Raw genomic sequence first — 24,558 nt, forward strand, 5'->3', positions numbered from 1 at the left:
TGCAGTGGGAAAGGGGCCTTAGTGTGGAAGCCATAGTTGTAGGAAAAACATGTAAAAACACCCCAACTCAACAATACCTTTTGTTGCGAAGGGAGTCCATGCCCTAAGAGGGATGAAACCTGATGTTGACACGCCTCCATGAGTTCCTTCAGTGAACGCAGCCAGGTCCGGGCTGTGAGTGGAAACATTCTGACTCATCAACCTGATTGAAGAGATCAAAACTCCAGCAACACTTGTGGCATACACAAAAACTTTATTGTCAGACCAATCAACCTGATTACACAGCCAGAATCAGAGATGTGGTTACTTTGAGGTTTTCAGCTGTGGCCAGCGTCTACTGTAAGCCCCTTGTTCGGTCAATCAGGCAGTGCCAGAGATATCATACTTGAATTTTGTTGTGTCCTACCTTCACTTGCAGAGATTCAGTGAGCCTGCCTGCTTTATTTCTGTGTTCAGCTCAGGTTTGCTCTGCCAGAGATTACAGTTCTTATAATTAGTTACGAAAACTGTGAAATAATTTCATGACAAGATGAGCACTATTGAAAGTAATTTAACCATGCCATGACAAACGCAGGAAAACAGCCGTCACAAAAAGGAATGGTTATCACATGTTGAAGCACAACAGGCATATGACCAACAGGAAGTTGACAAATACTGACCCACTTTTTAAGTAGCATTTGCAGTGTTAGATATTTCAAAGGTAAACACTTATATGCTTGATTAGACTATTTTTGTTGCACGTGTTGTTATACCTTAATCAACTTCACTTTTTAAAAAAGTTCAAACAAATTTGAACTGACGCATCTGCGATTGTGGTGCCTCTTTTATATTGTGTCTCCAGTTCTATCTTTTTCCTTAGAGTCTTCTACCAGAACAGCACCAGTGTCCTTGCATATAAACTTTGCTTTCTTTTGGTTCTTTTCACAAACTTCTGACAAGGTCCCTAAGGACTTGTGAGGTGGAAAGTAGGCAGTCAGATGAGATTGTACAGTTAGCATTGCTCCTCACATTTCTGCTGCATCATTTGTACGGGTGGGGGGAAAATCGATACAGCATAGTATTGCAATATTTTTGTGTGGCAATATTGTATCATCACACAGACACCAATTATTGATTTTTTTATTTTATGAATTATTAATGTTAAAAATACAGATTAAACATTCGGTAACCCACTAGAATAATATAATCAGTTGCTTTTTCAGTTTACTAGATGCATTTTGCTGCAATAAAAATGACTATAGTGAGGTGAATCTGCTTATTTTATTTGATAAAACTGTTAAAGGCGCTGTATGTAAGAATGTGACCAAAACGGTTACTGCACTCAAATTCAAAATACTGCCGCGAGTCGTGTCCGCCCCCCCTCCCCTACAGATTCGAGGTTGCTGGACAGCGGCACGCTGGAGACTGATTTGTTTGCCCACGGGCGGCTGCCGTGGCAGGGCCGCGTCGCCGCGTCCTTGATCTTCGGTTTTCCAGCGGACCGTTCGAGCAAGTCCGGCTTCTCTGCTGCTAACGCTGCTGCCGGGATACAGCTGAGGAGGAGCCGGCTGCTAATGCTATGTACCGGGACACTGCTAATGCTGCTTGCCGTGCTGCTGTAGCTCAGTCGTAACTGTAACTGATGCTGAGACTCTACTGACTGCGTGACTGGTAGACAGCGGTGGGTGGCGCAACAGGCCAAAACAAAAATTCAAAGTATAAACTTGATTTGCGGACTGTAAAATTTTTTTTAAATGCGAATATTCTGGCCGTAGTATAAACTTGATTTGCGGACTGTAAAATTTTTTTTAAATGCGAATATTCTGGCCGTACTATTGTTATCAGTGAGATCAGTATGTTATATGAACATTATTCCTTAGTCTCTGTGACATATTAGGAGGATTTTATGACTATTTGCTTTAGATTTCTTACATATAGCTCCTTTAATATTGAAAAAGTTTTCCTTTTGAGGGCATAATGTGCTACTGAAAAAAGGTAATGAATCACATTATATTTTATCACAATACTCAGCATATTGCAACACATTTAAAATCTCAATAGTATTGGGTATCGTGATATATGTATCGTGATAATATCATATCGTGGGGCCTCTGGTGATTCCCACCCCTACTCATTTGGGTTACATGTGAGGCAACCCATAGAAGAAGAGGTTTAAACCTTCATCTCAGGTGTCATATAAAGAAATCCTGTCATCTTCACTTAGATTAACAGACTTGAACCCCAACATTGACCCTTACCTTAACATATTTGTACATGTGTATGTAGCCTTAAAGGACAACTTCGGTACTTTTCAACCTGGGCTCTATTTCCCCATGTGTATGTGTGCGTATGATTCATGGGTACAACTCGTTCTAAAATTGGTTCAGTATTGAGTGAGCCGGCAGCCGCGAGGTAGATATGGGGGCAAATGCGTCCTGTATAAGTTTGCGCATTAAAAGTGCTTTTTTTCGCCACTGACCGGTTCAGATCGCCAGTGCTATCTCTGTAAATAGCATACTAGCGTTTCCCTGACCCTTCACCTCTTTCCGGCCGTGACGTCATCTCGCGAGAGCTTTGCTTGTTGATGGATGTTGACGATATATACGAGGGCAAAGTATGCAACAGTAAATGTGCGTCTTGGAGACAATTCTAGGTATCAGTATTACATGCATAAAGACATATTAGTCATACTTACTCGATGGATAGTTGACCATTTGGTCCCTGTGGTTTTGGCCGCCTCCTCCAATTTATTTTGGGCACATGAAAAAGGTATCCAGCACTGCCCTGTTGATCAGAGGGGGGAAATCCTCTAACATTGTTACACAGCGTTTGGTAGTTTCTGTATCATCCCAGGACACATCGAGACCATGAATATTGGGCAACAGGTCCCACTTGTTGCAACACAGACATTCTTCCTCTGTGGGCATGGAGTCACAGCAAGGAGCACCACCAGTCCTCAGAGATTCGCGTTCATGCAGCCGCTGCTTCACCCTCGTCTGCTCGTTGGCCCTCTCTCTCTATCCTCATCTGCTCTTCAGTTTGTAGGAGCTCCTCGTCCGTATACTCGGGCTCAAATAAGTACGGGCGGCCATCGAAATAAAAGGGCTCATCCTCATTCTCGAAATCGGGTAAATATGCAGCCATGATACAGATGCAGTAAAACTCTCAACTGTACTCCGGGACAACCAGTGCCACTCTCAACGGCGCTCAGCATGGCTCCTCTGTTTTCTTCCGGCAACAAGCAAAGCTCTCGCAAGATGACGTCACAGCCGGGAGGAGGTGAAGGGTCAGGGAAACGCTTAGTATGCTATTTACAGAGATAACACCGGCAATCTGAACCGGTCAGTGGCGAAAAAAGCACTTTTAATGCGCAAACTTATACAGGACGCATTTGCCCCCGTTACCGTTTTAGCTCGTTTCGCAGCTGCCGGCTGCATCCGCCTCCCTCAATACTGAACCAGTTTTAATACGAGTTGTACCTATGAAACATACGCACACATACACATGGGAAAATAGGGCCCAGGTTGAAAAATACCGAAGTTATCCTTTAAACATTTGATTGGGAAAACTTGTAGGCGGCAGCTTGGGATGAAGTGATTCCGGGAGCCCTTTGGTCAGGGCAAGTAAGTCCCAGGTTTCTTAATGAATCATGTATGGGAGATAATCATACATTGGTATCTTAGCATCAGGTACAACATGAAAGTCTAATCTAGGCTAAAGGGTATAGAAGAAAAAATATGTACAGTCTTCCATGGCTACTTGTAAATGTTGCTGGGGGTTTTTTTCATGGAAACAAGTGCGTTCCACAAGGAAATTTAGCCGAATAACACCACTGCCATGGTGACACATCAGTCCTTTTTCACTGGACGATGCTTATTTCCATGGCAACAGCATTACTCAAAATTAGTGCATTAGCAGAGTGAGCTCTTATTCCCAGATAAACAAAAATCACTAGCAACCAGCTTTAAAAAAGTGCAGAGGTCTGGGTGGTAAAGCCTCAACAGTAGCACTGTGGGCAAAGAGCAAGTGCAGAATGTCAGTCATCAGTATGTCATTAATAATAATGTTGCAGTCAAGTTTACATTTGTAGGGTAAATTACGCTTTTAAATATTGCTTTTACTGTAGTTTTTCTAGAAATAGTGTGTTTTTCAACACAGTTAATCTTGGCCATATAAAACTTGACATAATTTTCTGTTTTTCAAGCAGTTGTAATTCAACATATGCCTTTTTTTTAATAGTAATATAAGACTCTGATCTGATGTTTATGAGGTTTACACTTGGATCTTATTGTGCAGTAAAGTTTGTATCACATCCAATTCCATTTCATGTTAAAAAGGTCTTAAATTTAGAAGTAGCTTGTAAACGGAGCTGCTGCTTCTATCACTTGTAGTGCTGTGAGGAAGTTCGGACTCTGCAGCGCTGTCTGGTGACAAAAGGCCAGAGGAGAGAGGGGCAGGCATGGAGCCCTCCCCCTCCTTTTCTCGACGAGGGAAGCGGGCAGAGAGCGGGTGTTGGAGAGGTGTGGGGGGTTGAATGGGACCAGCTAGTGACCTCAGGCAGAAAGAATGTCCCCGTTTGCTCAGTCGGCCCGCTCCCCTAGCAGCGCTCCACACAGTCATCAGCGCTGGGGCCTTTGTGTTCACCTTCCAGACCCCAAACTCCAGAGCAGAGGCCACAGACGAGCACACAGCAACACCTCGCAGCCCCTGCTGCTGCACTGTTCGCTATAATCTCACTGTTTCTACAAGTTTAGCCTCTCCAAAGTCTCGGTTTTGAAGACAGTGTCTCTGAAGAGTTGCTTCACATGGAGTTCTTCCTCAATCCTGCTTTTCTCTTTGCTCCACACTACCAAAATGCTAATTGCTCCTCAGTCTCAAAGTCTTAAAAGTCTCAACTATTGTGTGGACAGCATTCCTCGTCTGCTCCAGCCATTTATGTGGGTGTTAATGTATTGCCATCTCCCAGCATTGTGACACTGTGTTTGTGTGTGAAATACAGCGATTGCATAAATTTCAGTGTTAAAAAGAGAGAGGGGGGGTGTGTGTGGGGGGGGGCATGTCTTTCCCATGCTGGGACACCCATAAAATCAATGGTGGCTCGGGACGACAATTAAATCTGACTAATCCAGCAGATTTATGAGATCCGTGTGCTTCGTCTGCCAGGCTCGGGTGAAGTCATCGCGCTGCCAGAGAGACACCGCTGCTGTTAAATGAATTTGAATGGGCGAGCTGTGAGGGGTGCATGGCAGGGGGCTGCAGAAGCCAGCCCGCAGCAGAATTTCCTTTTAGATTGGATTCAGACTTGGATTCTGATGAATGAAGACTCACCCAGAGGAATTCAGCCTTCACACTTGGAGCTGGAAGCTCAGTATGCTGAACCTGGGCCCGCCATGGTGTGGACATGTTTCTGTGGATGTGTTTTTTCAGGGAGTAGGACTGCAACTATTGATTGTTTTCATGATATTTCAGACAACCAGAGTGATGTCTAAAAGTTGCTTCATCATTCTAACCAGCAGCCAAGAATATCTCAGTGTTTATTTGATACTGATGTGGAACACTGAGTGAAGCCAACAGTAGCAGCAAAAGTTTGGTCTTGTATCTTTATGACTGAGCAAAAGTTTTAATGGATAATCAGACTGTTGCGTTTCAATAATGCTGATTGATTAATCATTTCAGCTCTGGTGTTAATACATGTGTCAAAGTTTGGGACATCCTCCGTCCAGCCTGCTATTGTTGGTCTGTCTGTGAACAGTGCACAATGGCAGGGAAGGGAAGAGGAGAGATTTTGGGGGGAGGTTTGGAAAGCAGCATGCTGTATTGATTGTGTATGGGTTGTGAATGGAATCCTGGTGGGATCAATGGTCGAAGTAATTAAACTGAGGCGCATATGCCCGGCCAGCCATCTGCTCTACACTGACCTGCTGTTGTGGTTATAAAGTAAAGATACAGGAAGAGGTATACAGTATGATGTTTTTTTGTTTTTTTTTAAAGACATTTTTTGGGGCTTTTTAGCCTTTAATGTATAGGACAGACAAGCGTAAAGGGGGGAGAGAGAGAGACAACAGCCCTGCACATGGGGCGCCCGCTCCACCACTAAGCCACCGGCGCCCCCAGTATGATGTATTTTGACTGAGAGTGTCAGAAGTTATTCAAAATTGTGTGCACGTTATTTGGTGAGCTATGTCTGATATCTGTTCATTAATTGGCTGAGTGTGCCTTTAGCATGCTGCTGTAACAACCTCTTCGCTTTTAGGAAGGCTGCCTGGCTGAAAGGATTTAGTCTCAATAGGCTCACAAGAGCATTTTAAGATCCGCTCGCACCAAAAACTGGTGAAGAGCAGTCAATCTGCACGTCTCTGCAAATTGTTTGTGTCTAGAAGCTTGGTGACAGAGCAATTATACTTGCAGGTGAACTGCTGTAGTTGGTGAGCTGACTGCTGACTTGGTAGCTGGTCAGTCACAGTTGCTCCAAGAGCTTCTCTCTTTTATCTCTGTAGTGTTATGTTTACACCCACATGGCGTTTGGTTTAGCTTTGTACACTATTTCTTGTAATGAAAGTTTGTTGAAGAGGGAAAATAAGCTGTCTGAGCTAGCAAGCCTGCTAAAGATAGGCCAGCCTGGTCGCTAACAAAACAGTAACTTCACTGAGTTTATTCAAAAGATGTGTTTGTACCACTGACTCCTGTCTCATAACTGTCAACTTTGCCATTGCTCTCTTGTGGCACTGTTCCATCTTCACAGAGGAGGTTGCAACATAACTAATGAAGCTATGATAGCTTCCTTTATTTTGGACCCTCCAACTTTCCATCCCCTCCAAAGTAAGCACTGTCCAAATGGCTTGCTATTGGTCAACAGAACATAATTCTGCAGGTCAAAGTTCATCAAAGCTGAACGCAATGCAAAAAACATTTGCACTGATTACGATTTTAAATGCTTGACCCAGATGCACATGGGAGAAATTTACCTTCCTGGCAGAAATCTATTAATTTCACCCAAACCATATCTTTTCCTAAACTTAACCAAAAACAGACTTTCTGGCAGAGAGCCCTTAAACCCAACAGCGACTGGGATTTGGTGCGTTTGGGCACTCAGGGTGGGTGACAAGGCCTGACTCACATTTATCACTCCAGAGTTCTGTGCAGGCCAGTGAAGTTCATTCACACCAAACTGAGAGGACATTTTCTTGATGGACCTGGCGTTGTACATTATGGTATTATCAAGTTCAAATAGGAAAGTGCAGCACACAATTGCCTAAACTATTGCATGCTGCAGCATTAAAACTTGCTTTAAATGGAACCAAGATGTAAAAAATAGCCCCAAGCCAAAAATGAATAAAAGGGGTGTCCACATATTTTAGGTCATGTAGTGTATCTGCAGCGGCACATTGACTAAACTCTTCTTCAGTATGGTGATTTCATTGGTTGCCTTTCTTTTCAGGACGGAGGCTGCGAGGGAAGGCGTTCTACAACGTCAACGGGAAGGTCTACTGTGAGGAGGATTTCCTGGTAGGTCACCTGAATGTTCATGATTATGCATTTTGTTCTGTGATGAGCGGATCAGCAGGTAGCACCATATCATCCCCTCACGGTGGGGTGACAGAGGGCCGGGGCAGAGCAGAGAGCGAGGGATTAGGATCTCAGGCTACATTCTGCAGCCCTCCAGAGAAAACGGACATGGCAGCTATAATTAGGAGTTTAGCACCACCCCTCCAATTCACGCTAATTTCCCCCAAATTTCCCCAAGGAGCTCAATTACCCCGACGAGCTGCTCCTCAGCACTTACAATTTAGACCAGGAGGATGGCAGCTGTAGCTTTCAGGTTCCTGGTCCATCTGCTTCAGGTTAAGAAGGCAGACATAGGGCCTGCTCTCACGATGCCTTCATGTTCAGTTGGAAATATTGTAATGATATTGTAGACAAAGATGCTAATTGTGCAAATTAAGAATTCCATTTCTGATCATTATTGTTTTGTGTACTGTAGCTGATGAAGAACATTTGAATAAAATGTGACAGCTGATTTCCAAACATTGAGGAAGGAGCTCACAAAAGGTTCCTGTAATATAAAAAGGTTCCAGAAAATATAACTAATAAAACTGCTTCGTGATCCAAACAACTTCACAATGCATGGCCTCATCTGCTGTCAACACTTCCTGTTTAAAAGCAGCTTCCCCCCCAGGGTTCAACTTGTTGATCTGTTGGGCAATATTTAAATTCCTGTTTCGCACTTCACAATCACTGCCACTTTGTGCTAAACTGATGCTGGACGTCAGGTGACAGGATGAGACTAATCTTCTTCTGCGTCTCTGATACAGCTAAGACTTGATTAGTCTGGCTTGTCACCCCGGGGGTGTCCCCAGGGTCAGGGGAGGTAGTGGCAGATGGTAGATCTGGAGTGGAGATGTCAGGGCAAGGGGCAGCCTGCCCATCACCACCTCCCACCTCCACCTGGTAGCCGTGTCTCCTCTACCAGCACCCCCCACCCCGAGTCATCAGGTCACGACCCTGAGGGGATTGTGAGCTGCAGATGGTCACCTTCATTATCTTCCTACACTCTGGGTTAAAGGGAAAGGAGCTACTGATGTGACACAAGGTGTTTTGTTTCCTGTAAGACACTTCACACCCTGTTGGCCCTGTGGAGATGCTCATCAGCCAGCAATCACACGGCAAATCCCGAATGTGGGTAGATTTAAGTGTATAAATATGATAGACCTTACAGAAAAACAGCAGTAAAATAAATATTAAAACAGCATTAGGTTAGGCACCACAGGCTGAAGCTGCCCGATGAGCTTGTCAGCTGAGATTCTGTAAGAAAACATTTTCATGTTCATTTAAAGAGCGCAGCAGCACCCTCTATAGATGAGTCTTGGACTGAAAGAAGTTCATGCATCAGGTGTGAAGCTGCACATGTTCTACTGATTGCATTGCTACTAGAAAATTCACTGCTGAAGGTAATAAATCTTGTGTCTTGTTTTTCAGTACTCTGGTTTCCAGCAGACAGCGGAGAAGTGTTTTGTGTGTGGTCACCTCATCATGGAGATGGTAAGAGCTTTGTCAAACACAACATGTAAAGCAAAGAATAAACAGATGTGCAATATATCAAATCTTCCATATTCTTGAGGCAGTATTGTGTTTATGGTACGTAAAGCAAAGTAACTACTCTCACATTCTTGGGCGTTACTTACTCCTGCGCCCTGAATAATAACAACATTGCCAGTGCAGTAGGTACATGTTTCGCATCACACTCACATTGCTCCCAAGTCTTACCGTTATCTTGTGTCTGTTTTTCCTTTTGTGTGTGGGCGTCTAGATTCTCCAGGCACTAGGCAAGTCCTACCATCCTGGCTGTTTCCGCTGTGTGGTGTGTAAAGAAGGTCTAGATGGAGTGCCTTTCACTGTGGACGTTGAAAACAACATCTACTGTGTCAAAGATTATCACACGTAAGGAGAACAGCTCTCTGCACACTAATAAAATGTGTTCACTGCGTGACAGGATATGGTCTGGGATTTGCAAACAAGCTGTTCAGCACCAAAAGGATAGTTTATCACAAAATGTACGGTACTCACTCTACTCCTGAAACTGTTACTTTTTTTATGCCTCTGTGCTGGCGATAGCTGTGGCCAGAGGCATAATTTTTTCGGGTTGTCGGAACACAATGTCTCAGGAATGCCTAAAGGGAATTTCTTCAAATTTGGCACAAATGTCCATTTTGACTCAACAATGAACTGATTAGTTTTTGGTGGTCAAAGATCAAGTCTGTGTGACCTCATCTGTCTCATTCATGTGAACGTGATATCTCACAAATACCTTGAGGGAATTTCTTCAATTTTGGCGCAAACGTTCACTTGGACTCGAGAATTAACTGAATAGATGTTGGTGGTCAAAGGTCAAGGTCACTGTGACCATGTCTGTCTCATTTTTGTGAATGTGTTATCTCAAGAACACATTGATGGAATTTCTTTAAATTTGGCACAAATGTCCACTTAGACTCTGTACTGATTGGATTTCAGTAGTCAGAGGTCAAGGTCAGTGTGACCTTGCATCCGTCTCATTCTCGTGAACAGAATTTCCTAAAATTTTACACAAACGTCAGCTTGGTCTGAAGAATAAACTGATTAGAATCTTGTGGTCAAAGGTCAAGGTCAGTGTGACCTCACAAAATATGTTTTAGGCCATAACTCAAGAATTTATATGCTAATTATGACAAAACTTCACACAAATGTCTAATAGGATAAAATAATGAAGTGATGACATTTTCTATCCAAAAGGTCAAAGGTCAGCTTTGACCTTGACATCATAATGTTCTGCATTAAACACTTTTCTGGCCATTATTCAATGTCATATTGTAGGAACAAACGATACTGAATTGGTGACACTCATCTTGGGTGCCCACCTTGAAACTGTGCTGATTGTTTAGATCTTCTGTGCTGTCGGGGGGACAGTGGATGTGAAGCATCCATGTTTCCACAGACATGGATGTAAATTGTAAGAGAAACTTGACTGTTGCGCAGAGGCATACAACCGCGGGGCGCTAATTCTAGTTTAAACTAGTACTAGTCCTGCTATTTAGTGTGGAGTAAGATGTCAACTGATGAACACCACACAGAGACTCCCTACATTTTCATGTATTTAATTTTTGTTATGTTTTCATTGACAGGGTTTTTGCTCCCAAGTGTGCCTCCTGCAACCAGCCCATCCTCCCAGCCCAGGTAAGGACCTTACCTAATTGCATATCATATCTAACATATCTTACTTATCAGTAAAGTTTGTCATGTCCAAGAAATATACTACTGAATTAACCAACTAAACAACCAACGCTGCCTAGAAAGAAACACAATGGTGCTTGATTAACAGGGCTAAAAACTCATAAATCTTAAGTTTGATGACATGATGAAACTAAAATAGATGTTAAAGTTTTTATTTATCATGTATGTCTTGCATTGATCCTCACCTGTACATCAGTATCTGGCCCAACAATGACAAAAAGTCATTTTTTAATCATTCTTAATAGCTTTTAGAGTTTGCCTACTACATTTCTATTGGCTACCGTGACAAGTCCCTCCCTAGCTTCCTGTTGTTATAGGAAACAAGTAAATATATGGAATCACATCCACTAGCCATTTGATCAGGACTTAAATGACACATTTAATATAACTTTTGCAGACAAGATTGTAAAGGTTCAAAGATAAACATTGGATGAGATATTTTTCAAAATGAAAATAGCATTTTAAAATTTAGACTGCCGTCTGAGACAAATGTGCATCAGGTCTTTGATTGTCTTGGTTTCTATTCATGTGTCATGGAGCAAACAAAGAACTAATCCCTGTTTTATTAGCCACTTTTATCGGCGTGCAGCGATGTTATCATAAGATCAAAAAAACATCCCAAACTTTCTCCCTCTGTTAGCCATAAAACCATGTGTGTAAATAGAGCAGCCCCGGTGTATCACTCTGTACAGAGAGTGTGGAGCAAGTTGTGTGTGTGTTGCTTCAGGACACATGGCAGCTGCAGGGATCAAACCTGAGACCTGCTGGTTATTGGACCATCACTTTAATGAGACACTAGACTGATGTAATGTGAAGGTCTGAATGTGCGTTTGTCCCACCAGGGCTCTGAGGAAACCATCCGGGTTGTTTCTATGGACAAGGACTACCATGTGGAGTGTTACCACTGTGAGGTGAGATGCGCCTGCTGCCTGTAGTCTATCCACACACACAGTCAGACACACGTGGTATGAGTAAGAGCAGTTTACCGTGCATGTGATTTGACTCGAGTCAATTCAGCACCACTATGTATGATTCATCATTTTCAGGCTGTTGTAAAACACAGAAAATATTTACACACGCACAGCTCACACTGTTGAACCACACACATACCTGTGCGTGCACAGACGCATTCACGTGCGCATGCACTCAGGCCCACAAATACAATGAACCAGGGTAAGAGCTGCAAATCGTGGGACGAAACCAGACTCTGAGCGTGAATCACCACTGCAGTCTGCTGCTGAATGAATGAGACACACACACACACACACACACACACACACAGAAAACACACACAGATGGATACCAACTCAAGGTTATAGCTCAACATTGTGACTCATTGACAAACACATTCCAGTGTTGAGCTCTGAACTCAGCTGGGGACTTGTTGCTCAAACCAGACTTGTGAAATCCCAGTCATCCTGCCACTCAGCTCCGTCAGATGGTCTGCAGTTCATGTGTGACAGAAAGGTTAAATGAACAAATCGCACCATCCTGTAGTGATTCAGCATTTTTTTTTATCAATTGGAAATACTTAAATGTGAGATATTTCTACTGTCCTCATGAGCAGAATAAAACAGACTAATTTCTATGAATGGCTGACATCCCACTTCACAGAAATGGATCAGATCATTATGTAAGCAGCGGGTAATGATTCAGCCAATATGTGGAGAGGGGGGCTTGTGGACAGAGGAAGGGTAAAGTCCAGAGCTGAATCATCCGGGAGATTGTAAATTCATTACATAAAAAAAAAGAAAAAAATGTGTTTTTCAGATTCTGTAACACAGAGGGGCCTCCAAGTTTGTTTGTTTTTTAACATTTTTTCAAGGAGATGCAACAATACTGAGCTGAAGATGCAGTGTGATTCACACGCACATTCATTTATAATGCAAGAATTTTCAGCTGCTTTATCCAGGTATGAATCGTGATAGCTGCAGAGCGGTTGAGAACCAGTTTATGTAATTCTCCTCCCCATGGGGTCTCACTCCTGTCGGATGTGGAGAGAACTCCTCCGCAGCTTCAAGGTTCAATGTATTCATTCATAAATGCATGGAATTTGCAGTGTCAGCCAACACAGATATGTAAAAGAAATACACAAAAAATGCACAAGATAAGACGGGGACCTGTCTGTGAGGCACACAGAACCGGCTCCTTTCATACTCAGAATTCCTTCTGGACATCTGAACTCAGCACCCTTTCACCCTAGGGTCCAGTAAAACAGCCGCATGACTGATATCACTATTGCCACATTACCACTGCATGGTAACTCGGCTTGACTCAACTCACTTTTGGTACCAGGTCCTTCTCTCCATTTCATTTTATATTTTTATTGTCAGCTGATGGCAATAGTGACACCCCATGAAACTGCCACAATGTCATCTTCAATGCAGCACTCACTGAACCCTTTCATTGGTGACAAACCTGAGGAACATCTGAGTCGAGTGAATTCGGAAATTGCAGCCGCTCTTGATGGTAGCTTGGCTATTTTAAAATGGCAGGTTTGTGCAGGATGTCTTGTGTTGTACTGGTGATGGTTCTCTCTGACTCACCAGTGGTCTGCAGTGTTTAAACTCCATCTTTTAACCTAACCTAAGCCCAAAGTTGTACCAAAAAAAGTACCTTTTAACAGGTAGTATCCAAAATTTATGCTAATAGAAAACCGAAAAAGAGCGAGTTGCGTTGAGTAGAGCCGTGCCAGTGGAAATGCAGTGGAAATGCTGCGTATGTTAGTGCATTAAGTCCACCCTGCCCCTCATTGAGCGCTCACTCACCACCAAAACCCAACAACTCACTCTCAGTGATTACAGTTTTCTTTTAAATACTTATCGTATGAGATGACAATAAAAGTGGTAATTCAGCAGATGTGAGCTTAAAAGAATAGTTCAGTTCACTCACATCTGGGTTTAGTTATTGATTGTCTTTGTGGTTTGTTCATGTTTCTGTCTTTATGCCACTCTCTTAGGACTGTTGTCTCCAGCTAAATGACGAAGAGGGCCACCGCTGTTATCCACTGGAAGGCCATCTGCTCTGCCATGGCTGCCACATCCACCGGCTCCAGTCGCAGGTCCCTGCCCACCTGCCCCCCAGCTACCCCCTCCATGTCACTGAGCTGTGAGGGGGAGAGGAGGGTGGGCAGCAACCATGCCCTGCCTCCCAGGTGATCCGAGACACCAGCAGTGGGGGAAAGAAGGCCTGCACCCCCTCCAGCAGTTCCAGGGAAGCCTCTGTGTGGCCATCTGAGCTACTGCCCCTGTCCTCAACTGGACGGCCAGGCCGTGGACTAACACACTCAGCTCCCACCACAAGCCCTGCTGTCATATGACAGGGCTGGGAAAAAGGGTCCCCCTCCTCCTCCATCTGTGGTCCTTTTCCTCCCCTTTCCCCTTGGGCTATCCCTGAAAGCCAACACGCCGGCTCACCCAGAGGCCCCCGGTGACGTCACACAGCCTGACCCCTGCACATTCATCAAAGAGAGGGTTTTCGGATTGGAGGAGAGCACGCACACTCGTCTCTCTCCTAGCTTCCCTCTCTTCCTTTCCATGTTTTTCATTCCTGTGCTCTGACTGAAGCGGTTTACCGCAGTGAATTCACCAGTGCTGTCACGTCTGAGAACGCCACTGATGTCGGCGTCAGGGAGGCCAGGGAACGAGCCACTACATTCCAGTGCTGGCTGGACGGGACAGACCCCAGGGCGGGCATGCTGTGCCTTCAGAGCGGGCTCTCTCCGTGCAGCTTTTAAACACTGAAATGGAGTCCTGCTAAAGGCTATGCAAAGGACACCCAGCATCATGACACAGGGCTGTGAGAAAAACTGTTAACTCAAGCTCGTCGCCCTGAACCAACCCCGAAATAACAGATGCACCGTAGCACCACAAGCCCAGAGGACCGACTGACATTCCACTTAGAAGTCTTAGACGAGACCTCGAGAGATTCACAAGCAGTGTCTTAATTAATGATTATATTATGACAGAAAAAGAAAATTTTAGATGCACATAGAATGTCTTTTATATATGAATATATATTTTGCAGATGTTTTCCACATAAGATCATAGATGTAGATTCTCATTTATTTGTTTTTGCTGCGCTTGCGATAGATTCAGAGGTGAAACACGTTGTTTGTCTTGAAGCCTCTTAAGATTTCAGGTCTGTTGTATCATTTCTCCTCCAGGACGCAGAGCCTCTACATGTCTGTCAGTGGGTCACAGATCCACTGGCTCAAATGGTATTTGCCTTCAGTTATCTTTTCCCACTTTGAGTACCAAATGTTTAGCGCCAAAAGCTTGATGAAGGCACCAGTCTGTTCCTTTTAACCTACATATCCCAGCTCTCTCTGCTGATCGAAGACACTGTAACACACACTAATAGACATTTCTGAATACCTTAAATTCACCATCTTTGGTTAAACCTAAATCAGTGTATTTATTGTAAATGCAAGTTACTAAAAAAGTAATAGTAAATTGAAAAACTTGACAGATTTTGATCATTGTGTATTTGTGTCACAACTGATAACAGCACTGTCTGTGTTTGAAACATACAAGCTGATCTCGTTAGCCTCTGGCTCTAAACAAGCAGTTAATTTGAAGTTCTGTGTGATTCCTTGTATTTTCGTCGTACCTAATTCCCACAAAAATGTAACAAAGCATTTAGGTCCCTTATCTTTAGACTTTTCAGAATTGCACATTCTGACCTTCTGTCAAGGGTGCTACTATTTTGCCAAGTTATCACACAGAGCTTCGAGATTAAGATTAAAGCTTAATCTTAAAATCTGAGAGCTTAGCTAGAAATTGGTCTTTAAATACAGAGATTTAGGCCCCGTGGTTGAGCAGCAAAAGACTATTGACTAAAAGACATTCAGCAGTGGTCATCACAGAAACCAAATGCAAACTGTTGAAGTATATAAGCTAAATAAGTATTAATGAGCTCTGTGGTTAACTATGAAAAGGCATTAAGAGACAGAAGAACTCTGATTGGAAAAGATTTGGTTAGACAACATGTTGCAGAGGGACTGATCTGGACTAAAAATCATTTCATCAATCAACAACATATACCTATTCCACATTTATGCTTATATATCATTTTCCAGTGCTCACAAGCATTTGTTAATGACACATAAGTCATCTGGTGACTGTAATGGTTTTCTGAGCGCCCATAGCTACGTTCCCCCAGAGAGGAGCCTAATGTCAAAGGTCCCAGGTCATTTGAAAGTAATTTTCTGCCACCGACACCTGTCAGTGTCTTCATGCGGCATCTGGCCCATCTGGTACTCAAGAGAAAAAGAAACAGATTGATTTATTTATTTGCAAATACCTTTTTGCCCCAGGTGTGTTCAAGGCACTGTTTCCTGGTATGTTTTTTTCCAGACACTGGTTTTATGTCATATAAGCACTGAGAACACAGTGCGTTTCTACGAGGAACCTCCTCTTGTCCGCATGCCTTAAAGACAGAATAGGTATGTTTGTGTGTCTCGCTCTGGTTTGCCATGCAGTCTGCTGTCATGTCGTGGGGGGACGTCCCTGAAAATGCGGAGCTGCTGGTCTCACCCGCGTTTTTAGGGAGTCCGCTCATGTTTCCCATGCTGGTTGTGTGCGTCTGTTTGTGTGTGTTTGTGTGAATGCAAAAACAAAAACTACATGAGACAAAAACACTTGAAACTCTGAGCTGTAGTGGTGCTGGAAAAAAAAGTCTCACCCCTCTGCACTTGGTTACTGTCATCTTTTTTCCCCTCAGATTGGCACTCAGTAGATCATTCCCTGTACATGTCAGATCTTAAGGTATTTTAGGAACCTGCTGTTATTGAGGAAAATTCTGCCTTGCTCTTGCAATTTGGTGTAGATCGACGGTAACTATGCCTGCTTATTTCAAAGACGAGCAAATTGTGTGAATGCCTTATGTGTGTGTGTGTGTGTGTGTGTGTGTGTGTGTGTGTGTGTGTACTAGTGGCAGGGCCATGGCACATGCACCTCACTGTGTTTGCAGGGCAGCGCAGCATCCAACACAGTGACCCCTGCTCTCTCTGTTGTAACCCAGTGATGATTTTGATGACTGCGTCCACCCCAACCTCTTCCAGATGTTTGTGTCTAAATCTTAGTGTTTGTTTGAACTTTGGTGTGGTAGCACCATATTGACAGTGTGTTCAAGTAACTAATATATCATCCTCTGGCTACCACCTATCTGGTATTCAAACTAGAACAAAACAAGCACCAAGTATTACAGGCAAATACTGGCTCCTATTCATATATTACTGTACACGCAGGTCGGAACAAATACTACTGAATGTGTGATGAAAACAGAGACTGAAGCAGAGACTGAAGGCAGGGGTCACCACAGGCAGGAAGTGCTTTCTAATGTAACCTGATGTGATGAGATTCACTCGAATGTAATGATGATTAGTGTTGTATATTTGTAAAAGCAGAAAAGAAAAGGACAGCATATGTGAGACATTCCCCTTGTTATTTGATCAACCTCAATTTTGTATAAGGGTTCTGGTCAAGTAATGTGTGCTATACTTGAAGAAAGAGGCATTTTTTGAACTGCACCATATCAACCCCCCCAAGAAAAACTTAACAAGATCAGAGTGCACCCCCCTTTAAAGATGTCTTAATTCACCATTTTAAAAGTACTACTTCAGTTTCTATTGCATAGCACACAGCTAGTTACCCTGTACATAAAGAGGATAGTTTTTGTTATTTTATTTTTCTGTCAAAAATCACTTGGAAAGAGAAGACTTCTTCTCCTACTGGTAGTTCCAACAAGCACATCTGTCACACATCTTTTGTAACGCTAAGTGTTTTGATTACCTAGATGGTTCATAAAAAAAGGAAACTAGATCTATTTATCTAAACATGAAAAAAGTCTAAAGTTATTTAATGTATTAAAAATCGGGACGTATCATTTAACTGTAGATGACATAATCTGCTTTTTCAATAAAGTGGTTTTGTAGCTAACTGCAAGAAGGTCTGGTTGTTCCTTATGTGCTGTTTTTGTTTTTCTTTCTGTCATGTTGTATAAATCAAGAATCCCTTCTTTATCACTCTAAAACTGAAATTCCACATATTTTGGGTAAGCAGATATTAAGCTATATGTAGAATAACAACAATTACTCATAATTTACTAAAATGTTTGCAGTTGGCAGGCTGTAATTATCAATGACAGATTATGACACTGAATGAAATTTGTCCTAAATAATACTCTTTAAAAAGAAATGTTTGCAGTCAGATGTATAAATCATAAGAAACTATCTTTCAATGGTCTCTGAGGACAGAATGCAGTAAAATTACAGCTGTGTCATTCAAAGCAGCATTGACATGTCACAGTTGTGACAACATGAACAGTTTTGGACGTGTGTGTTCTCTAAGGCTGCTGTGAGTGACAGGCTCTGTTACAGTAGTTTAAATTTGATTTGTCTCAATTTTCACAACAGAGTTTCACTTAGCAAAATGCTTGTTCCATTTTCAGCTCTGGATGCTAAACATGAAGCTGCAAACTGTAACTAGACTGATTCTCATCAAAATAGAGTAAGCAGTGGTCATTTCCTCACAACTTTACAAATAGAAATGAGAAAAAAAATGCAATTATTTATCTATTATTTAAGTCTTTATGCTACAGTATTACCAAGATTCATACAAGGCAAAATGATGATTGCGATTGTACTTCAGTGCCTTCATTCATTTGCATCAGTCTATTTTTGCTTTTCTGTATCTGTATGTAATTTACAGTAATCTAAAACACAGTAAGCTATGGTTTTGACTAATCGATTGATTTTATTCATGGATTATCAGACACAGAAACAAAAATCTTAAGGAAAAAGAAAACACTTATTTTTAACATGGTCCTGAGATGTTAGGAGTCAAAAGAAAACACACACACTTTCTTGTAATTCTATCTTTGTGAGGACCCTCATTGACATAATGCATTCTCTAGCCCCTTACCCTAACCTTATACCCTGGAAATCCGGAGTTCTCGCGAGAGCACAATTTGAATTTGCTCAGCGAGTCACTCTGGCAATCAGTAATGATGCTCATTACCCATGCCCTTGTAGCCGAGCTGCACCAATCACATCGGTGTATCTGATATAGGCGGGCCAGAGGCGAGCTAAACAGATGACGACAGCGCTGCGACGACGAAGTCCGGAATCAGTCAGTAAACATTGCGAGATGGCTACGGATGAACACCAGTTGTTTGAAACGGCTTTGGCCGCTACAGTGAATGAGTTAGACTTGGCTTTTTCTCTAAAAGAGGAACTGAAGACGGCGCTGGAGTCTTTCCTTTGCAAGAAGGACGTTTTAACTGTTTTGCCGACCGGATACGGCAAAAGTCTAATCTACCAGTTAGCTCTGCTGGTAGCTAAGCGTATACGTCACCCCGTGTATTGTTCTGATTGGTCGTAGTGTTATCCAATTGCGTGCAGTGATATTTACAAATGCATGCTTGGTGCCGCCCCTCAAGTTGGGCCATTTTCATTACTCATGGCCAGACCCTAGATCTTTCTAGATTTGGGTCTGGATTTCCAGGCTACTAACCTTAACTATCGCAACTACATGCCTAACCCTAACCTAAACCTAATTCCAACCTGAACCCTAAAACCAGGTCTTAACCTTCAAAAGGCCTTTGAAAATGTGAGGACCAGCCAAAATGTCCTCCCTCTGCAAAAACGTCCTCTCTCTGTTGCTAAAATACGTATTTTGGTCCTCTCTATGTAGCATGTACAAGTTCACAGACACACACGCAAAGAAAACTAAACAAACATATTTCTGAAATCTGAAATCTCATCCCCACAGTTTAAGAAAAGAAAAAATATCCCCTACATCACAAAACAAGGACAGCTGAAATGTCATTGCAAATTTTATTGTAAATATGTTACCTTGTTCCATGGCGAAGCTCAAACCTGACTTCTATAAGCCCCTCTCATATTTAAAGAAGGATGTTTCACAACATGGCACCATTTTAAAAAAGGAACTTCTGGCTACATTATTCAGAAGAGCCACTTCAGCCACATGAATACACGCTGGCCCTGGTATCATAGTCATGCTGAGTATGGACCATTGTTGTCTGAGAGCATAAATACTGAGAAGCATACCCATTGACAGTCTATTGTAATGTTGAAAAGCATTCATTAAACCACAATTCATACCACTGTAACAGATAATTCATTGCAGTGTTTTAACAGTAATTAAAAAAAAAATTGTTGCATTTGTTTTTCTATTATTTTTCCCACTACAGCTATTCATTTAAAATTGATGGTATTGATTCAGTGATCTGGAGTCTGGTAGTAATAAGAACTGAAACTTCTTTTACAGAATGAAATTGAGCCAAAGCAATTGCAAAATAATGTCTATAAGTTTAGGGAACGGACAGGAACATGTGGAGACGAGTCAAAAATGGTTTGGAGTTGACCATTTACAGTAAGTGGTTTTCCCACGGCCGGGATGGTTTCTAAGTGTTTGGGATGGAGATGAGACTCAGATGTTGTTGCCCAGTGTTTCTACTGGACTGTTAACTCTCTGTTAAAGTCATATTCCCTCTCCTCTCCTCACCCTAATAGCACCCTTCTGTGTCTCTGTCTTAATGTCTTGTGCTGACAAGTGTCTCTAATATGATCATCCAGGGATTACTTGATTATGGTTGGATCACTCAGGCTGTTTTCACTGTGCTCTTTTAATATTGCTCGCCTCTAATGCTGCTGTTTTACGCATTGTATTTTACTCTAGTCAAGATTTTTTTTTTTATATAGCAGTAAATGACAACTGACAGTCTAAAAAGGCTTCACAACATCCACATTATGAAACTATGAATAAAACTACAGTTACAACTTCACACCCCAAAAAGGAACAACACAAATTCCTACAAAGTGTCATTAGCTACATTGAATATGTGCTGGGGACACTGTTGTCTGCGGTTAGTAAAATACTGCTGTGTAATTACATCCCTGCACGCAACCTTCCAGCCTGTCATGTGGTGGGCTCTCCCTCCTGGGACGCCACTCAGTACTCTGATGTTCAGATAATTTGAAGCCTGGAAAAGCACGCCCACAAATAATCCTTCACCCAGAATGGTTTATAAACTAAGGGAAAAATAGATGAACATGAATTTAAACAGTATGAGAAGAGAGATAAGAAAAACTAACTTTCAAGTTACATTATAAACAATTTATGCTGACAAAACCCCTGATTTTGGGGTACATAAATGGTCAGAAAGAGAATATTTTTTGGAAAAGCCTTCAGATTTGTGCAACTATAACTCAGTTCAGTATTAAGATTGCATCATTAAAACTGCTCTTTACTTGAATAAAGCTGTGCTGTTGAGATGAATGAGGAGACTGCACCCCTGTGGTGTTGTATTGTACAACATTTGGGCTAATTGGAGCATAAAGTAGGTTGATTACAGAAATGTCAAATACGAAAGTGTGAATCTTCCTCTGAACCTTCAAACTACATCACATTCCTACAAGATGTCCTCACATTAGGATTAAGGTTGATAGAGGGGAAAAGCTCCATCAACTTTTTCCTTTACTGTGCATATGTTTTGCTTTATCCATTAGCAGTACTGTAAATAATTGTGATTGCATCCCCATTAGACACCTTTGGTCATTATGTAACCAGGCAAGTTAATTCAGATCACACTGTGACAGGCAGTAAAACACAGAGATGGTAGAAATGCTTCATAAAGCATTTTGGACCTCTGACTTGAAATGAATAAATAACAACAAGAAAAGAAAAATTTCAACAGAAGAAACCATAACAGGTGGAAAAAGTACCCACCTGTTAAATGTTTAATTAAAGCATGTCTTGGTTTCTGGACATGGTAATGCACTGCAGTGGCTATAAACCCTCAGGAGGGTTGTACCCCAGTACAGTAGGTCAACAATAAAGAAGCCTGAGGAGCAATGAAAAAAACAGTTACTGTTTTTAACCCCTGCACTCCAACATTTCCACGCTGATGTTGGATTTAAACCACCAATAGCCTTGTCTGTAGGATTTTATGGCTGCTTTGCATGCACCAAAGTTCTCTTAGACTTTTGGCTTTGCATGTAGACTGTAGTTAAATAGTGTAGTTGAACCTTGGATCTGCATTCATTGATTTTTTTGGCCATTTGGATGAAGTGCAACAAGGTCTAAATCAGGCGGCAACTACCACAACCTAAGGCTGAAGCCAACGCAGTTACCTTAAGATGCAATACCACTGCTGGCCGCTAGATGCTGCCTCCAAAAAACCCCCGACTCCAACTGACCTCTCTTCCAAAAAGATCAGCTTGTATCGAGAAATAATAAGTCAATTTGTTTTTCCATGAACCATAATGGTCTCACTTGCTGAATTCAGACCTTTGAATAAAGAAATTTTTGCTCCATTAATACAGTTTTAAGGCTTAATGCTTTAACGCCCACACTGTCTTGTGGCAACACGCCGTCCCCATCTCCAGGACATATCATCACCTTAAACAGCTGCTATGGCTAAAGTCTTAGCTAGTGGCTTAGTTACACATCCAGCAGATACGGAGAATACCATTCATTAGGAGTTGAGTTTCTGTCCACCTGACGAATGTATGTCCAAAATCATTCTCTTGTTAGCTCTATTTTTAGTCTCCACTAACTCCCACAGTGCATCATTATCTGCATTAAATATGTGTGTGGTTATGTTCTCCACAGTCAGAGAAATACTGATGCATAGTGTGCTATAGGTAATATCCTAAAACCAGGACATGAGTTAGCATTTTTGCACTTTAGGTTCCCTTGTCTCAGAGTCAGTGGGTTTTTTAATGGGCTTTTAGTTACATGCAGTGTGCGGACTATACCATGGCTTTCTGGGGAGCTCACTTTTTTTTCCCTGCCTTAAAGAGAGGACAGACCATATAAACCTCCACACCAGTACATAGCATACCTGCATGCCTGCATCTTTATTAAAGTGATTTATCACATGCATGAACCATTCATCAATAAGAGCCTGATATAATGCATGATTGTTGATGATTAAGATACAAAAATTATAATTACATGGTAAAAATAGCATATTGTCAGTATGTTAGACCCCCCCCAAAAATGTCATGTTGTTAGGAGAGCTCATGCCTTATGAAAAGAGCTCAGCTCCCCCTGGTTAGATACCTTGAATAAAGTCAGTGGTTAACACAAGCTTTTAACATAAGATTTTCACGTTTTGTTCTGTGACATAAAATATGTAAATTAATACACTACAGGTGAATTTTGAAACTTTTACATGTCTTAAAAAGGCGGTTGCTATCAAGTGGCTATATGGGGCTTCAGAGGATGCCCGGGATATTGAAAGCCATTTAGTCACTCGTCCACCTTTAGTTGTGGTGATGTTGAAATCACCTGACCTTGATGTAGTTGGTTATAGCCTGCCTAACATTAACTTTTTGGTTCTGGTGATTGCATTTATGCTTAAAAATCATAAAAGCAGTGTTTGTGAACATTATCTTGGTGAACAAAAAATGAAAGTATCATTAGCTTTTGTTTGCCACAGAGCTTATTTTCTGCAGTAATCCAAAATACAATGGGAAAAATCCCATTGGCTGTTTGTGGAGGGATTCAGCGTGATGCTAATTTCCAGGTTGGCTTACATAAAAGTGTAATCCCTGCACCACAATATAGCCTAATAACATCCTGTCTGCAGAATGTCATGTGTTAAACTCTCCCCCCTGGGACACAGCCTGGCACTCTGATGGTGCACTTACTATTACTCATGTGAAGCTTTTTTTAACATAAAAAAAAGATAATAGCATCTTTAAAAGTTATAAATGATGCCCCTGTGTGAGGTTGGTTGTAATGATATAGGAACATGGCACAAACAGTGTTGCTGTCATCTCTGGAGATCCTGCAGGTGAGTGGGTGGGTTTCAGCAGAAGTCCCATTTTTACTGCTCGCTTGCTAAATTACTTCTGCCTGGCTCAGTCCCCAAGAGGGTGAGAATGAATTCAAGTCATCTTCTCTTTTCAGTTATAGAAAATACTTGGTTGAGAGACAGGCTCACGGATGACTGCATATCTTTTAAAAAGAAAGGAAAAAGGAGAAATGAGAAAGGGGACCTTCACAGTTCCTGCACCTGCACTGGGGATAAAACTTGAAAAAGAAAATTCAAAACATGCACACCCCCTTCACCCTTTGAGTCTTACATTTCAATTACAGTAGGTACAGCTGTATTTATAAGCCACTGAAACACAGATAGTGTGAGATGTAGCTACATTTTGTGTGGGTGTACATTAAAGCGCAGTCTGCCCTCTGACTGAGCTCTCCTGTTAGCTAAACAGTGGTGTTCAGTGTGAGGAGCTCTCTGGTGTTGGTTGTCAGCTCCATGAGTTGGGGCACAAAGCACCCTTTATGTGTCTGAGGGTTCCACCCTGTGACTCAGGGAGAAGTGTATGTGTGTGTGTGTGTGTGTGTGTGTGTACAGGGGTAGCAGAGCCCCAGGGGATCCGCTGTGAGGTGAGCTCTGTTACACCGCACAAAAGAACACCTTCCCTCTGGAGCACACAGGTCCCTCCACTGCCAGGAAATGAGTGAAAATATGCTCGCCACAGGATTACCTCATACACTCCGAATCTTTGGTTACTAACACTTTGTCCCCTTCCTGTTACCGAAAAAAATTTCGGCCTCCTGTTTCTCTGATTTTTCCCTCACTATACAGCAGCTGGATGTTTGTTGGTGAGTCAGTCATTTTTAATGGAAAGTTTGCTCTCTTCCACCAAAGATACGTGATTCAATGATTGAGCTGATGGAAGCTTTCACACTTGATGCTCCAAACGTACAGTCAGCTCTCTCGGGGAAAAATCCTGAAATAAGGTGATATGATTTATGCGTCAAACTGCAG

At 42.2% G+C, this 24,558-nt stretch overlaps 1 protein-coding gene across 1 annotated transcript in view; it reads left to right on the top strand.

Annotated features, from left to right (window-relative positions):
• Positions 1 to 17,684, top strand: part of wtip (WT1 interacting protein) — a 33,476-nt gene extending 15,792 nt beyond the window's left edge. The window contains exons 3-8 of the mRNA XM_050044254.1: positions 7,418 to 7,485; positions 8,956 to 9,018; positions 9,287 to 9,417; positions 10,635 to 10,686; positions 11,586 to 11,654; positions 13,703 to 17,684. Of these exons, the coding sequence (XP_049900211.1) occupies positions 7,418 to 7,485; positions 8,956 to 9,018; positions 9,287 to 9,417; positions 10,635 to 10,686; positions 11,586 to 11,654; positions 13,703 to 13,855 (536 nt within the window). The 3' untranslated portion in view covers positions 13,856 to 17,684. The remainder of the gene's footprint in view (positions 1 to 7,417; positions 7,486 to 8,955; positions 9,019 to 9,286; positions 9,418 to 10,634; positions 10,687 to 11,585; positions 11,655 to 13,702) is intronic.
• The last annotated feature ends 6,874 nt before the right edge of the window (positions 17,685 to 24,558 follow it).

Source organism: Epinephelus moara, chromosome 1 (assembly GCF_006386435.1).
Source record: "Epinephelus moara isolate mb chromosome 1, YSFRI_EMoa_1.0, whole genome shotgun sequence".
Lineage (NCBI taxonomy): Eukaryota > Metazoa > Chordata > Actinopteri > Perciformes > Serranidae > Epinephelus > Epinephelus moara.